The sequence below is a fragment of the Rousettus aegyptiacus genome, unplaced genomic scaffold (assembly GCF_014176215.1).
Source record: "Rousettus aegyptiacus isolate mRouAeg1 unplaced genomic scaffold, mRouAeg1.p scaffold_m13_p_4, whole genome shotgun sequence".
Lineage (NCBI taxonomy): Eukaryota > Metazoa > Chordata > Mammalia > Chiroptera > Pteropodidae > Rousettus > Rousettus aegyptiacus.
In genome coordinates this window covers 130,588,964-130,606,551 of record NW_023416307.1, presented here as the reverse complement: position 1 = coordinate 130,606,551, position 17,588 = coordinate 130,588,964, and the positions used below count along the sequence as shown (strand labels likewise).

The 17,588-nt window shown below is 32.8% G+C and overlaps 1 protein-coding gene across 3 annotated transcripts in view; it reads left to right on the top strand.

Moving 5' to 3' along the window:
- Window positions 1-17,588, top strand: part of DNAJC13 (DnaJ heat shock protein family (Hsp40) member C13) — a 108,144-nt gene that overhangs the window by 33,071 nt on the left and 57,485 nt on the right. For all 3 annotated transcript variants that reach the window (XM_016140295.2, XM_016140298.2, XM_016140296.2), the window contains exons 6-19: window positions 908-1,108; window positions 3,250-3,456; window positions 3,547-3,642; window positions 3,992-4,083; window positions 7,371-7,537; window positions 7,649-7,728; window positions 7,812-7,981; window positions 8,425-8,524; window positions 10,169-10,276; window positions 10,957-11,112; window positions 12,492-12,548; window positions 14,740-14,861; window positions 17,022-17,097; window positions 17,343-17,438. In XM_016140295.2, the coding sequence (XP_015995781.1) occupies window positions 908-1,108; window positions 3,250-3,456; window positions 3,547-3,642; window positions 3,992-4,083; window positions 7,371-7,537; window positions 7,649-7,728; window positions 7,812-7,981; window positions 8,425-8,524; window positions 10,169-10,276; window positions 10,957-11,112; window positions 12,492-12,548; window positions 14,740-14,861; window positions 17,022-17,097; window positions 17,343-17,438 (1,728 nt within the window). The remainder of the gene's footprint in view (window positions 1-907; window positions 1,109-3,249; window positions 3,457-3,546; window positions 3,643-3,991; window positions 4,084-7,370; window positions 7,538-7,648; window positions 7,729-7,811; window positions 7,982-8,424; window positions 8,525-10,168; window positions 10,277-10,956; window positions 11,113-12,491; window positions 12,549-14,739; window positions 14,862-17,021; window positions 17,098-17,342; window positions 17,439-17,588) is intronic.

Below are 17,588 nucleotides of genomic sequence, written 5' to 3'. Positions count from 1 at the left end.
AATAGTTGTACTCTTGAGCAACCAATTTATTTTCACCTTAAGAGTCATGTAACTGACATTGCGTTCTTCATATCGAAGGGTAGGAAATTTTGTGGACTTTTTGGGTGGGCAAGGGGGTATTCATTTCACATCTTTATATTGTTATCATTATATTCTCTTTGCTTCTTTTGTCTTTTAAATTCATTTTTCTGTATCATATAATTTTGTTTAGCAGCCTCAACTAATCCCTTTTTTCTTTTTCAAGAATTTAAAACTGGGTAGTAAATGAATGTTGACAGTTCTAGTCATTTCTGATACTAGGTACTTTAACTTATAAAAGAATGTTTTGGCCTAAATGGAATTTTACTTGCTAATAAGATCAACCTTCTGAAGGTAACTTTCCACTGGTGTGATTAGAAAAGCCTAAAGTGAAACTGAGGCTTCAGCTTTCGTGTGTGTAGAAAGAAAATCTATATTAATATTCTGAACTAGCTCAGGTTGTTTAAATTGAATACTCTAACTTCCCCAAAATGTGACTTAGCCTTTCCTGGATCTCAATTAAAAGAATCCATCAACAAAAGTTGAAATCTTTTCCCCAATAAAACTCTTTGAGAATAACATTTCTGTTTAGGATTTCTTTTTTCTTCCTATAGATTTGCATAAAAGTGACTTAAAATTGTTTTTACAAAGTATCGTAACCCCAAACTTAATTTAAAAAGGGCATATTGTCTTCAGTTGGAGTGAACATTCTTAATTAAATAAACACAAACCTCCAAATAGCTAAAATTAATGTTTTTCACATTTTGGATAGTAGCTCTAAATATTTATAATATTGTTTAGATTTTTGGTTGTTTCATCAATAACTGACACATTAAATGTAACTTTATTTTTTATATATGAACCTAAAATTAATATTATTTTCCTCTAGAGATATAACTGCTATAAGCATCACTGGAGTGATACAAGAAAACCTGTTATCTTGGAAGTAACTCCTGGAGGCTTTGACCAAATTAATCCAGCAACCAATAGAGTCCTCTGTTCCTATGACTATAGAAATATTGAAGGATTTGTAGATCTCTCTGATTATCAAGGAGGGTTTTGTATACTTTATGGAGGATTTAGTAGATTGGTAAGTGCTGTTTTTAAAGAGTTATTTAAAAAGGGGCATGACCATTTGAAGGAAAGCAGAGTTTTGACACTTATTTTGAAATTTCATGTGATTCCTTTGGGAGGAAGTGTGATATTAAGAGTTTAGGTTTTGGTATCAAAGAGCTTGAATCCCAATTTGTAGCTCTCTAAAATGAGAAGAGTAATATACATGTCTTTTTTTTTTTTTTTTTTTTTTTTTTTTTTGAGAATCAGGTGAGGTAATTTATGTAAAATGTTTAGCACAGTGTATGGCTTAGTGTTCAATAAATGATAGAATTTTTATTTTCATTAGTTTTGATGTCTTGAAAGTTTCTAAGCTTTCTTTGTGAAAGTAATTTAAAGTCTCTTTTTATAGTCTTCTTTCCTTTGCTCAACTGTTTGTAATCTGAAATCCGAGTATTGAAACTTTAAATTTGGAATTCATTGCATGTTTTTATCTTGAAATTATGAATTATATGTAAATTGTGGAGTACAGCAGAAGCTATTTAAGATGCTGAGACCCTGATTGTTAACCAGTACTAGAGGCTGAGCTATAGATGATAACCATCTTTTTATAAGAAGTGTCCCGCCTTCCTTATTGAAACCCTACACCTCCAAGATGAACAGTAGAGAGAGAGAGAGAGAGAGAGAGAGTTTACATAGAGAGGCTCACTTGAGCTTTCTCTTGAGAATTTTAATTCTTAAAGCTACTTCAGTGGCCTGGGTACAGTACTCCAAGATTTAGTGTTCTGTATGTACGTTATACTACTCTGGGTAGCAGAGCCAGGGTGAGCCTGAAACTTTTACATATATAAGAGCCTAGAGAGTAGCAAAAGGAAAGTAAAGAGAATGAAAGGGGAGGCAAACAATATGATTTACAAAATATGTTAGCTCTTCAGAGCTTTATAAGCCTTTTTCCATCCTAAATTTCACTGTTTATCCAGGTGATGGGTGCCATCCTAGTGTCCCTCATCTAAGAGCACACATGTAGACATGCTGTTACCTCTGAATCTAACCCAAAAGATGAAGACCCAAAGAGAAAATTAGTTCCCTCTCTCACCCAAAAGCAGCCTAAAAGCCTGCTTTGGTAGTGTTGTTGTCCAAAATCTTGTCTCTTTCCTGGGCAGTAGAAGTTTGTAATGATTAATCCCTTGGTGGAAAACTATGGCCCTGCAGACCTTAACAGAGTAACTGTATCACAGTAATTCAACCAAGCCTTACAGTGCATATGATAAATATTAAGGATGATAATTCTGGTACTTCTCAATTCCCAACGTATTTTATTGCTAAATGGCATCAAACAGTTTTAATTTTAATCATCTGCTTTCTAAACATACTCCCTGCCGTTTAAAAGACACTAGCAAAAAAAAAAAAAAAAAATAGGACACTAGCTAAAATGAGGTAATTCACTACAAGTATAGTAACGTGACAGATTCATTCAGGAAATCTGTATCTGGTACCTTCTGATCCATAGTGACTGTGATAAGCTGCTGGGTTTTAAAACATCCGATCTAGTGTTTCTTAGTAGGTGAGATTTTGATATTCTGGACAGGACAGTTCTTTCTTGTGTGGGACTCTTCTGCCCTTTGCAGGCATTTAGTATTTCTGGTCTCCAGGCACTGAATGCAAGTAGCAATACCTTATTCTTAACCTTTATAAATACACTCCTGAGGGTTGGTTTGCAATATCTATGGGCCAATGACTTGTAAGCATTTAAACATTCTTCAAGGTAATCTTTTAAGAAGGCCCACTGTGAAAACAGATTAAATCATAGCTACCTTATTTGAAACTGGAATCCTGCCCACATATTGCTCACCATTCCCATTGGACTTGGCTGGAGTCCCTGGGTAACCTTTTGAAAGTCCCAGAGTGCTATTTTCCATATGGTGATGAGAACCAGACTGTGAGTAGCTATAATTTCCATTCAGTGAAGTTATTTGCAAGGCTCTGTATTTCAAACTCTGTGATTTTAATTTAGTTATAGTGTTTCTACCACAACACATTGCTTATTTACCTATGATAATATCTACTACCTTTTTTTCTCTAGAATTGATACTTCAGTCTCTTTTCTATGAGTTGATTCAATATGGCTACACTTTACGTATTTCAACCCTGACTTTTTAAATTTCAAAATTTGTGCAGCATTTGTTTGCATCAGAGCAAAGAGAAGAAATTATAAAAAGTGCAATAGATCATGCTGGCAACTACATAGGTATTTCACTGCGGATCAGAAAAGAACCTTTAGAATTTGAGCAATATTTGAATCTCCGCTTTGGAAAATACAGCACTGATGAATCCATCACATCTTTAGCAGAGTTCATAGTCCAAAAAATATCTCCTAGACATTCGGTAAGACCCACGTGTGAAAGATAAAAGTTTGTTCATCTGATTATGACATTTTTCTTTGATAACTTTTTAATGTCTTGATTTTGTTTAAAGGAACCTGTAAAAAGAGTTCTAGCGCTTACAGAAACATGTTTAGTAGAACGCGATCCAGCAACCTATAATATTGCAACATTGAAGCCGTTAGGAGAAGTAAGTTCCATCAGTATTAGCTTAAATGAGATTTCTTCCCATTGATAAAGTAGAATAAATTTCTTTCTATGATAATATTTTTTCATGCTTGAAGAATGAGAAACCAGAAGAATATATATTTTTAATTCTTCACATTATTTATTGGCCTTAGAACAATGAATATTTCAAAATTTATTTTCCACGTATACAATGAATGGAACTTTTTATTCAATAATTATATGAAATTTTGATATGTTTACAATAGCATTTTTAAATAATCAACTTTTGTAAAAGAAATAATGTGTGGTTTTTCTAACAAAATACAATCAAACTAAACGTCTTTTGATAAACTTGTTTTTGTCTTTATTAGGTATTTGCATTGGTTTGCGACTCAGAAAATCCACAACTTTTTACCATTGAATTTATAAAAGGGCAAATACGGAAGTATTCTTCAACAGAGAGGTATTTTTTAAATCCATTAAGCTTTTGAGAGTCTAGTATGTGCAAGGCACAGTGCTCCCTCAAAGAGGGAAAACAAATATACAATCCAGAACTTTAAATTATGTAATTTAAGTAAAGACAGCATTATTTTATTGTATGTTTAAATGACCTTCATTCAGTTGTCAAATTACGAAAGAGAATATAAAAATGGTGACTTGATTTTAAATGAAATGATGAAAATAAAATGTTTCGGAAACAAAAGCTTTTAAAGTCTATTTTAAAATAGCAGTTACTACTTTTCATTGTTAAATTCTTGGATATTTAAAGCAGCAAGTCGCTTAAAATACTATACTCAAAGTTACTTTTCTGTGTTAGTTTATTAGGCTAATTACTAATTTTTCAGTGGAATATTCATATGTTTATATTACTGTGGCTTGGTTGTTGATGCGCAAACCTGTGAGATGCTATAGCTCATAAACGCCTCCTGTAAGGTAAACATACTTACCTTGTGCTGTGCTGTGCTGTTCAGTGAATGACTATCTCCCTTTATATACTAAACCATTGTCATGGGATTAGCAGCGTTTACATTCCAGGCAGTTCTTTTAGTAAATAGAGACTTAATCTGTTTTTAAAACAGTTGAAACAGTTATGTACATTTTGCCACTGTTTGTAATATAACCTTATTGAAGTGTTTTTCACTTCCTGTGGTATGAGCAGTAATTTTCTTACCTTAGAAAGCTTTTGATTTAAAGTCAACAAAATTGGTATCTTAAGCGAAAGGTTGTATTTTTTTCTGCCCTGAATTCAAGGAAGAGAACTTCTGAAAAATAGTGCAGATGTTCCAGTCAGAGGAAGAATTTCAATACTTACACTTTGTCATGTCTATTATGTAGCTTTATGTACATTATATTGATTAATTTTAATGATAGTACTTAGGAAGTGCTATTATTACAGGTAAAGCTTACATTCAGAAAGTGCAGCAATTTCTTTGTGATTTTAAATTTGGAAAAAAATTTCGTAGATATACCAAAAGCACAATTCATAAAAGAAAAAATTTGACTAATTAAACTTTGTTCAAAACTTAAAACTGCCCATTAACTAAAGGAAATAAATAAGTCACGGACAGGGAGAAAATATTTGGAAAACATATAGCTGATAAAGGACTTACATTCAGAATATATAAAGAACTCTTATAACTATATACTAAATAAACAAGCAAACAAACAAAACAATAATAAATGGGCAATAGATTTAAATAGATACCTTGCCAGAGAAGATATATAAGTGGTAAATAAACACCTGAAAAGATGTGAGTCTAGGGAAGAGATAATTAAAACTCCTACGTAGCCACTAAAATGGGTAACATCAAAAAGACTAGCAGTGCCAGTTGTTGGCAGGGATGTGGAGAAACTGAAACTCTCATCCATTGCTACTGAGTATGTAAAATAACAAAACTGTTTTGAGAAGCAGTTTGGCAATTTGTAAAAGATCAAACATATATGACCCAGCAGTTCGACTTCTAAGTTTCTGCCCTAAGGGAAATGAAAACATATTCCCACACAAAGACTTGCTATGTGAATGTTCATAACATTACTCATAATGCCAAAACTAGAAACAGTCCACATATACATTACCTAGTGAAGGGATAGACAAAAATGCTGTGTATCTACTCAGTCCAATACTCAGCAATAAAAAGGACTGAACCTTAAAAATATACAATAAGTTAAATAAGCAAGACACAAAAGACTTCATATTATGATTTAATTTCTATTACGTTTTTTTAAAAATAGACTTTATTTTTTAGAGCAGTGTTAGGTTCACAGCAATATTGAACAGAAGGTACACAGATTTCTCGTATAAGTCCTACTTCACCTCCCCCAAATTCCATGTGCGTTGCCTTCCCTATTATAAACATCCCCCACCAGATTGGTGCCTTTGTTAAACTAATGAACCTATAGTTTTGGACAAATGTATAATGACATGTATCCATCATTGTAGTGTCACATAGACTAGTTTCACTGCCTGAAATTCATTCTCTTCCACCCCCAATCCTTGGCAAACCTTACTCCTCTATAATATTGCATTTTCCAGTGTTGTTGTTGGAATCATACAATTTGTAGGCTTTTCATATTTGCTTCTTTCACATGGTTTTATGCATTCAACTTTCTTCCAAGTCGTTTCATGGACCGGTAACTCATTTCTTTTTAGCAGTTAATAGTATTCCATTGTCTGGATGTGGCATGGCTTATTTATCTGTTCACACCTACTGAATGACATCTTGGTTGCTTCCAAGTTTTGACAATTCTGAATAATAAAACTCCTGTAAACATCACTGTATGGATTTGCATGGGCATAAGTTTTTAATTTCTTTGGGTAAATGCAAAGGAATATGTTCATTGGATCATACAGTAAGAGAATGTTGAGTTTTGTAAGAAGCTGACAAACCGTCTTCCAAAAGTGGCTATCCCACTTTGCATTCCCACGAGCAACAAATGAGAGTTCCTGTTGCTCCACATCCTTGTCAGCATTTGGTGATGTCAGTGTTCCAAATTTTGACCATTCTAATAGGTATGTAGTAGTATCTCACCTGTTTACTTAATTTGCATTTCCCTAATGTCATGTGATGGAGAGCATCTTTCATATGCTTATTTGTCATCTGTATATCTTTGGCAAAGTCTCTGTTAAGAACTTTGGATCATTTTTTTTAAAATTGGATTGTTTTTCTTACCGTTGAATTTTAAGAGTTTCTCATATATTTTGGATAACAGTCCATTATTAGATGTCTCTTTTGTAAATATTTTCTCCCAGCCTGTGGTTTCTCTTTTTATCCCTTGATGAAAAACTATATAGATAGAAAGCAGATAGTTGTTGCCTGGGGAGTTTTTTTTTTTTGCAAATGGGCATAAGGAAACTTTTTGGGGTGATAGAATTTTACCAGAACTGAATTGTGGTGATGATTGCACAACTGTGTAAGTTTACTAAAAATTATCAAACTATATATTTTAATTGGGTGAATTTTGCGATTTTTAAGTTATTCCTCAGTAAAACTATTAAAAATAATCTTAAAGAAATAGCAGAAAAACAGTAAAGCTACTGTGCTTAACTTATACAAGGTAGGTGACAGCAAGATGAGGAGGCTAATATTGAAACACTAGGCTTTCTCCTAAAGCCCATTTTTTTGTGCTCCCCATTGTACCTAGAATACCCACCTGAACAGGTTACCTGCTAAAGGGCCTATGTTGCATTCCGAATCAAAATTCCCCTTAGTTATCAATTTTAAAACCTTTTTCCTTTTTAACTTTACTTAGAGATTCCTTATTAGCAAGTCTGCTGGATGGAGTAAGAGCCTCTGGTAACAGAGACGTTTGTGTAAAAATGACATCAACCCATAAAGGTCAACGATGGGGGTTACTCAGCATGCCTGTGGATGAAGAAGTAGAGAGCCTTCATCTTAGATTCCTGGCTACACCTCCAAGTAAGTATTGATTTTAAATGCAACTGTATTTCTATCCAGCTAATGAATAATAATTTAAGAATTAAGAATGCAGATCTCTAAATCTTTTTGAACCTTTTCATCTCCTTACAGATGGCAACTTTGCAGATGCTGTATTCAGGTTCAATGCTAATATTTCATATAGCGGAGTTCTGCATGCAGTGACACAGGATGTAAGATAAATTGTATCCAAATTTGTTCATTGTCATTAACTTTTGGTATGGAAGCTTTTTTGAAATAATATTTGTTCACCTAGGGTCTCTTCTCAGAAAACAAAGAAAAACTGATCAATAATGCCATAACGGCATTATTGTCCCAAGAGGGAGATGTTGTTGCTTCAAATGCAGAACTCGAGAGTCAGTTTCAGGCCGTGAGGAGGCTTGTGGCTTCCAAAGCTGGCTTTTTAGCCTTTACTCAGCTTCCAAAGTAAGTTGTCTCCTGAAACATAACTTCTTTTAGAGAATTTGAACAATTCAAAACAAATAATCAAGAATTTACCTCTTTATAGCTGACTGAGCTTGATAACTTTTATATGGTGATATAGTAGTTTTTATTCATGAGGGCAAAAAGGAAGGTGAGTGGAACTGAAGGGGTATATTGGTATCATACTCACCCATAATATTACTGATTCTTGTTTTAGTGAATTCTAATGGGAAATTACATGCCTTTTAGTTTTAATTAGCCATAAAGTCTTCCCCTTCAAAGAAAGAAAGTTATGAAAACTGGTATGTTCTAGAAGTGGGATTCAAAATATGTAATCGCTTCAGTAATGCAATGGAAACTTAAGATGACTTACTATGTTATATTTTAAGAATGAAGTGATAGAATAATGCTCTGATATTGCCGTTGTATACTTTGACCCCCCCAAGGTTTCGGGAGCGTCTGGGAGTGAAGGTAGTAAAAGCACTCAAGAGGAACAACAACGGAGTAATCCATGCAGCTGTTGATATGCTCTGTGCTCTCATGTGTGTAAGTAGTGTTTTTCTTAAATTGAACGATGATTTAAATTTCCACAAACCCATTTTACCGATGAAATTCAGTGTTTCTGTATTTCCTAAATTGCTCTCATTACCATTTATTTATTCAAATAAACATTCGTTTAGCACATCTTATAGACACTATGCTACATAATAGATATACAAAAGTGTTAAGGTAAAGCTCCTTCCCTCCTTGAAATCACTGATAGTTTAATAAGGTAAGCATATGTGTGCAATAAAAAGTTGCAGAGACCATGGAATCCCTCAAAAGCAGCACTTAATTTTGATTTTGTGGTAAAGGGAAGATAAAAGATTCTAGGCTAATCTTTCTGGAAGATGTTACTTTTGATCTGAATCTTGAAGGACAATCAAGTATTTTCCAGCTGTGAGGCAGCTTTCCTGGGAGAGGGAATAGCATATACAAAGGCATGTTTGGGAAGACGCAAATAATTGAAAGTGGCTATATCATAAAGTATGTATTAGGGGTGCACAGGATTACGAGTTATAGCTAGAGATATATGCTGTTAGTCACAAAAAAAACCCTTTCATATCAGACAAAAAAGCTAGATTTTTTACCGGTTAATAAGAAAACTGAAAAATTTTTCATCAGGGGAGCAGTAATCTGTCAGGCTTAAATTTTAGAAAGCTCAAGGGTCCTATGCAGAGAGTAGATCACAGGTAAAGTCAGAGGCAGGTAGACCATGTAAGGATGCCAAGGTAGGATAGAGGCTAAAGAAGGTACATTTGAAAGCTGTTTGGGAAGTAGAGGTCTGACTTGGTGACAACTTGTATGGCGGGGGGAAAGCAGTTATTCAGTATAGCTTTGAAATTTCTGATTTACTCAATGTTGTATAGAGTAGATGGTACTTTATTTTTATGTAAAGTGTTATAGGCAACTTTTCGGCATAGAACAAATTAAGTAATCACATTGCATTTATTTCCAAAAGTGAATTTTATTGTTTTTATTACTACAAGTAAATCCATTGAAAGAATTAATGGGACAATTAGAACATAAAATACCTGTAGTATCAAACAAACACATTGAGCCCTCATTACCCTTTAGGTTTTGGCTATGTGTTTTACATGAATTATCTCACTTAAGCTTTGTAACAGTGTTATGAGACAGGTACATACTTTTATTCCCACAGTATGGCTGAGGAAAAGGAGACTAAGAGTTAAAGTAACTTTCCTTGTTTAAGGTCAGATGTAGCCAAGAGCAGAATTAGGATTTTATCTTTATTCCTAACTATTATTCTGGAATCCTTTTGTACTCTCAGTTATCCCAAGAGGCAAAAGATAATCACCTTGATACAAATATTTGCTATAAATTTTAGTACTTGCTTTTCAATGCTAACTTTTATTTCAAATTTAAATTATAAAATTGAGGAAGCAGGAATGGGTGTTATTTCTCTTGTGAGAAGATTTCTGACTTTTGAGAAAGTACCCCATGCAGTACTACCCACAGTAACTTGATGGGTAAATTATAAAGTCTCATCAGACCCCCAGGGAAACCATTACTTTCGCCTCCTTGTCTTATCACTTCTTTCTGTGTTTAATGAATATGCTTTGTAAATGACTTTTGTATGATGCCAGCACATGGGAGTGCTCATGAATTATCACTGTTTTTAATCAATAGCCCATGCATGATGACTATGACTTAAGACAAGAACAGCTAAACAAAGCTTCTCTTCTCTCTTCAAAGAAGTTTCTGGAAAACTTACTGGAGAAATTTAATTCCCATGTGGTAAGTTGAAATTAAATTTATTTTAATTATAGATACCACACTTTATTGAAAAGTGTTCCAGAACTGCAACATGAACAGTTTTTTAATTATGGCCCTTAACTTTGGTCAATATTGGTCGTAGTTCAGCTTGGTCACTAATAATAAATTTTCTATGTTAGGACTATATCCATTCATATAGTAGGGATGGATTGCAAAGCCTTTAGATTTTTATAATGATATTTCAGATTTTTGATATTTTGTCTTTCTATTAAAATGTCATGAAATAAGCCTTTCTAAAAAAAAGAAAAAATAAGCCTAATCTTTGTTCTTTGGTCACTGGTTAACAATATTAGATAGAGACAGGCAATCAATGAAATCTTATTAGAAGGAACATAATCGAATTGCCAGATTTTTGCAAGTATTGTCAATGATTGCTTTTAATACAAATTTACATTAACTTTAGTTGTACATGTTTGAAGAGTTTGTTATTCTCTCAAAATTTAAATTTTAATTATTTTCCTTTTGAGATGGGAAGCAACAAGTTTGCTACATTAGTAAAACAAGTACTACTTCAAACTTCAAACCTCTTGTTGAGAAATTAAATGTTTACTTCTAACATAGAATAACAGAAGGAAACACGTTATTGCTATGTTTGAATGAAGCTCTCTATCCTGAGTCAAGGTAATGTTACTTTGTTTCAGGATCATGGGACCGGTGCCCTGGTTATTAGTTCACTCTTGGACTTCCTTACTTTTGCCCTCTGTGCTCCATATAGTGAGACAACAGAAGGGCAGCAGTTTGATATGCTCTTAGAAATGGTAGCGTCCAATGGAAGAACCCTCTTTAAACTCTTTCAGGTAAGAGCTTGTATTTTTCTTATCAGATAAGAACTAATCAAAGAGAACCACTTTTTGGTTCAGTTTGTTTTTAAAGTATTGCTTGTGTGATCCTATAGTACTGTTGATAAATACAGCCTAGTACATGATTACATTAGGACATTAATTCCACAGACTTGGTATTTAATGTACAGCTTTATCAATGGCTTTTATTCACTTTTTGACTCTGTCACCCATCTTTAAGTGATGAAAAACTCATTTTTTTTTCCTGTGGTAGGCCCAAAGTTCCCTTGTCTTTACAAATTTTCAAATAATAAGATGATCTTTAGCAGGGCTGTTTACAAGCAATTTAAAATATTATCTCATATTGTTATCGTTGGGGCGATTTACAATCGATCGTCACCTCAGTAGCACTGAAGGGTACCTCGATTCTTTTCGCCAACACAATAAAGAATTACCTATGAACGAAATTTAGAAAAAGTAAAATTTATTAAAATACATTTCGAGAGAGAAATGGGCTATGTCAGAGAAGGCTGGAAACAAAAGGTGTAATTAAAGTATGTTCCAAGGGAGGGGCAGGTTACAGTGAAGAGGGCTGTAAAGCTTCAGAAGTGGGGAAGGCTGTATTATATTAGGAAGGGCTGTGATGGGATGTTACGAGGGTGGTGCTCGATGATTGGCATGTGAGGTCATTTTGATTGATATTTAGCTGTTATAGAGCATTTTGCCTACTGCACATGCGGTTACCCAGAATTCGGTCTGTTATGATTAGATTCATGAATTCCGAGCATAGGCATGATATTATAATGATGGTGTAATGAGGCTAAGGGCATAAGGTTAATGTAGGACTTACTGCACAAGCGCTTGTGGATGGATTAAACCAGCCACTAGTTTATGGATCTTCACTCCTTTGAACCTCAGGATGTAGGGGTTATTTATAACCATAAAATGAATGTTCCAGAGAGGTACTTAGGGAGGTCTTTGGGAGGGGCTTTCATTCCCCAGTTACTCATATCTACCTAACACCCTAGCAGTGTGATACTGTAGTATTTATTATACATGTGTGTGTGTGATATTTTATATTAACTTATAAATGTCAGTTTCTATTTTTGATAACATTGCTTGATATTTACCATTCAAATAAGTATAATATTATTCAAATATGTATCAGCTATTTCCTATTAATGTAAACTCTGTTTTAAGTATCTGTTAGAATGTGTATTATAAGAATATTTAAAATTTTTAACCAAACTCATCTGACTTTGAGATGTATTCTTTATTTTATGTTTTATACCTTTATAAAATCATGTATATTGTTTAAAAGCAAAAACTAAATATGTTGGAATAAAATTATTTTATTCTGTGGTACATTCCCCACCCCCTCCCACCCCATTTTAAAGCATCCTTCCATGGCAATTATAAAGGGAGCTGGATTGGTTATGAAGGCAATAATTGAGGTAAGAGAACAATTTTAAAATTTTTAACTTAGTTGAATGTTGATTGGCTATTTTAATTGAAGCTGACAAAATTACCTTTAAATCTTTTATGGGAAATGTGCAGTTTTTCTTTGTGAGGAAAGTAATTTTAAATCTTTATTCAGAAATTCATTTACAATGAATTGCAGAAACAATTCACAGTAGTAAACTAAGTTTTAAATTCTTAAGTGGGATAAGAGCAAATAAATCTTGCTATTCCTAAATTATTTGTTTTATTTAAAAAGAATTAAAAGTTAGAATTTTTCCTTGTTCTTTTTTTGGGAGTAGTTGGTGGTGATGGTATTGGAATCTTCAGGTACTGAAGTTACATAGAAATCTGTCAATGACGTTTCAGTTTATAGCAAAGTGGTATCAAATCAGAACAGTACTAAAAATTAGTTCCTCATGCTAAAGTGCATTTGTAATTAACCTCTAAGAGAACAGGACATGATAGCATCAGAATTGGGATATTGTTTCTCCAAAATAGTTGCTTTATCTTTGTTTTTTAGGAGTTGTGATTTGTGTCTATGAATGTCAAGTTGCTTACTGGATGTTTACAATGACTTTTAAATTCTTGTACTCTTTTGCTACATGTAATAATTTGGATAAAATGTAAGAGTGCTTTTTTCATCAAAACAATCAGCAGTTGTAGTTCATAAATATAACATGTAGCTAAAAAACACAGAATTAGTATACTCTTAAGTAGCTATTAAAAATTATATATAAATATTGCTGGTAGAGTTATTTGACTTCAGTCTAAATGGCTTTTGAATTCTTGCATTCTTTTGTTATCATGTAGTAATTTGGATAAAATGTAAGAGTGCCCCATTTATCAAAAGACTTGGCAATTGTAGCTCATAAGTATAACGTGTAGCTAAATAATAAGCACAGAACTAGTATACTGTAGCTGTTTAAAAATTATAGGAATTAAGCTGGTAGAACATCAAAAGCTTATTTGTATTTTTATTGTATATATACAACTAAAGGCTAATTTTCCCTCTTGCTAATGAGTTCTATCTATACTCATTTTAGCTTCCAAAGTACCAAATCTCTCATTTACAGAGCTTGCAGTAGCCAAGGACAGTTAGGATCAAGAGACTAAACAAAAGTGTATCCCTGACACTGCTCCACCACTGTATTGCCATTAATTCAGAAGTATTTATTGAGTGCCAGGTATAACCAAAATGCCTATTTTTGGCTTCAGTACAAACCACATATGTCAGATTCATAGCCACCGACAAGAGCTGATGTCTGTGTAATGATAATATTATTTATTTACACTGAAATCTTGACCAGTATCTTGAAATATTTTTTTCTGATTGTAAAAGCATTATATGGTCTTTGAAGATACATCAGGAAGTTCAGAAAAAATACACAGAATAAATAAAAATAAATCATCTGTATTTTTACCATCCATAGTTAACTATTATTAGCATTTTTTAAATTTCCTCTTAGACTATTTACTGTTCTAAATGATATATGTATGTATACATACTATATATATGTTCGTATATATACTACATATTTATTCAAATGACATATGTGCATATTCAGTTGTACTATATACTTATACTTTTTTAAGTAACATTGTAACCATTTTTAATTTTCGGCAGTTGTTTTAAATATCACATTTGCTTGCTTAATTTATATAGTTCTATAATTACTTTGATTAGGTGTTCTATCTGTTCTATTCTGTTGCCAAACTGAGTCCATATAAGTAAAATCAGAATAAAAAGAATTACTCTTATATCACATCATTCTTTAAAAAAATAGAGAATTGTGTTTACTATGAAAATTAATATACTGTTAATAACAGAAGCAAGCAGATTTGCAGATGCCTTTGGTAGAAATTGGCAATTTCCCTGTGACCTCTCCCCTTTGTTGGCTAATATGTACTCAGGGATGAACCTTTGCTTAATTAATAAGCGAAGTTTAATTTATAGGAAATTTTGTCTGGAAATATTTAAACTTCATTCTAAAGGCAAATAATAATTTTAAAATTATGCGTACTACTACTCACCTGTGTCATTTTGAGGGTAATCGAAGGTACATTTTTAAGTTTTATTGTGTACTGAATGATTATTTTATCTAGAGATGTAAAATCAATTTTACAAAATTAGGATAGCTTGCTTTAGATTGCTGCTTTAGGGATCATCTTACCGTTTTTCCCAAGGAAGGTGACAAGGAAATTGCTACAAAAATGCAGGAGCTTGCCCTAAGTGAAGGTGCCTTACCTCGACATTTGCATACTGCGATGTTTACCATAAGCTCAGATCAAAGGATGCTTACAAATAGGTAGGTTAAATTTAATTTGCTGTAAATTAACTTGCTGTTTAGATAATGAATTCAGTAATTACATGAAACAAACTGAATAAGTGTTTCGATTATACAAATGTTTCATTCTGTTTGTTCGTTTTTGATTTCCCTTGTTCTCTTTTTTTTTTTTATTTAAGAATTATGCAGAAATGATCATTGCCCCTGCCCCTGGATAACTTGGGAGGAAAAAAATAAAACTATTTGCTTTTTCCTCCACTATCCTATTATCAGGCTCTACACCTATAGTCATGCAACTAGAATGTGGAAAAGAGTGCCTAGAAGCATGTAGAAATAGGAACCATATGCCCAGGCTTTTTCTTCTTATACTTCTCTCTGACTATCCTGCATGTAGATGACCCCATGTGAAAACTTCGCATAATCAATTTTTAAATATCTTTGGTCAGTCAGATACTGTACTGTAAGAATTTACTAACCAGTCTAACCTAGGCCTGTCCTAAATCTCTTATAAACAGTTTTCCCTTTGGCAAATCATCTTTTTTATAATAATGATTCAAATATAAGGAAACACATATTTCTATTCATTTACTCCAGGCTATATGGATTCTAGCCCTTTTAAACTTTATGATTCCCAGGGTGTGACCCTGTCAGATATCCTTATTATACCACGTTATGACTCATTAAAAAAAAAAAAAAGGTATGACTTTTAATTATGTTCTCTTTGACTTTTTAAATAACACATTGCTGACTTATGTTCATTTTATAATACTATAAATTTCTTTATCACCTACGTCCAGTTATTCGATGTCTTAGTATGCTGCCTTGCTAATAGTTTTCTACTGTTTATACTATTATAAGAAGCTATGTGCATCCCTCACTTGTAAATGCTGGCCACAAAAGTTGTCTTTTATGTTGCCTGAGAGGACAGAAAGATGCAAAAGGAAGGTTATTTCCTTGGTTTACGGCCTTATTAGCAGTGCTAGACGTCATCTTTCATTACAGGAGACTTATTTGATGTTTTATTCTATTAAGCCCCCATGTTAGATGTTTTCTTGTGTTCCTCTTTATTGTCAACCAGATACTTTCCCTACTCTGATCAATCACAATATTGAAAAGCCGTCAAATTATAATAGAAATACCACTTTTTATTTTCATTGCTCTATCTTTTACAAATTGCTATTATAAAATGTTATCTCTTTTATCCCTAATTAGAGCCTTTTTAGGAATCATTGATATGATACCTACCAAATGCCAGTGAAGGAAATTACAAGTGTAATTACTTCAATACGTTAGCTTTCAAATAGGCACAGTAATGAACAGTTTTAGTAGTGTTCATTTTTATGGTGACAGAACAAAGTATAATTTGCGTTTTATTCTGGGAATATAACATTTAAATACACGTGACTATGATTATTTGATTATTTCCCTCACAGGTTTCATGTTTATTCTTAGAGCAAATGGCAGTTGAATCCCTAACAAAGAACGGAAGGGTCAGCGGTGAATAAAATATATTACTTGCTCATGAAGAGCTTCCAGCCTAGGACAAATGTTATCATGAGGATTAAGATTAATAAAATACTAACTCATAGGTTCAACATGGATCTAGATTTTCACTTTGAACCAAAATATGGTTTTAGTTAACTCAAAAGTGGGACAAGTAGACTAATTTGCTTCAAGTGCTTTAAGTCTTTGTCCAAACTCCAAAACTGAAAGTAGTTTCTATCTCTAACCTTGTCATAAAGGTTATATTATATTAGAACTGTTGACTTTTGTTCATGTTCAGAATTCCAGAGAAAGCCAGAATACTAAGGTCATTATTGTCAAGACTTGTTATACAAACTATCATTAAGCCTAATTTTTTTTTTCATCGTACAAACAAATTATATCAAGTTCAATTTTTTTTCCTATCTTTAAATGGGGTAAGAACCTACTTAATGTTCAGGTCTATTGAAAATTAGTGAGTGTATCAGGGAAGCATTTTAATTTGGAGAAAATTCTAAATTCTAGCAATATTTGAATTACTATTTCATGCTTCTCCAAATTAAAATTAATTTTTAATATTTAACAGAATGATTTTTTTACTGTAGTCATACTTCTTATGTGATATTTTGTTTTTAAAAATTCCTTTCTGTTCTAGCTGAGATAAAGCAGCAAACCTTTCTCAACGTCTGCTTTTTTCAGACAGCTAAGTAGGCATTTAGTGGGACTCTGGACAGCTGATAATGCAACTGCAGCAAACTTGTTGAAACGCATTTTGGTAAGTCAGTCGAATAACTGGAAAGATTTATATTTTCTTGCCCAATAATATTTTATTAGTTATGCTGTTAAAAGATTATTAAGTTTATTTGTTTTTAATTTAAAAGATTCTTATCATAGGGACATTCATATAATAAATTCTACCCTAAATAACTAAACTATAGTATTTATTAGGGTTTTGAAGGCTAAATTTTCTTTTGTGTAGTTTTGAAAATGGATTTTATGCCTTGTTTTTGTTGTTTTTAGCCACCAGGCTTGTTGGCATACTTGGACAGCTCAGATTCAGTTCCTGAGAAGGATGCTGATCGGATGCATGTTAGAGATAATGTGAAAATAGCAATGGTAAATATGATTGTCCTAAGTATCGTTTCAGGATGAAAGAGTACTTCCTTCTGAAACACACTAAAAATTTCAGAAATGAACCAAGAATTCACTAAATTGAATAGTATTTTAAAAAATAATAACTTTATTGATATAAAATTTATATCAAAA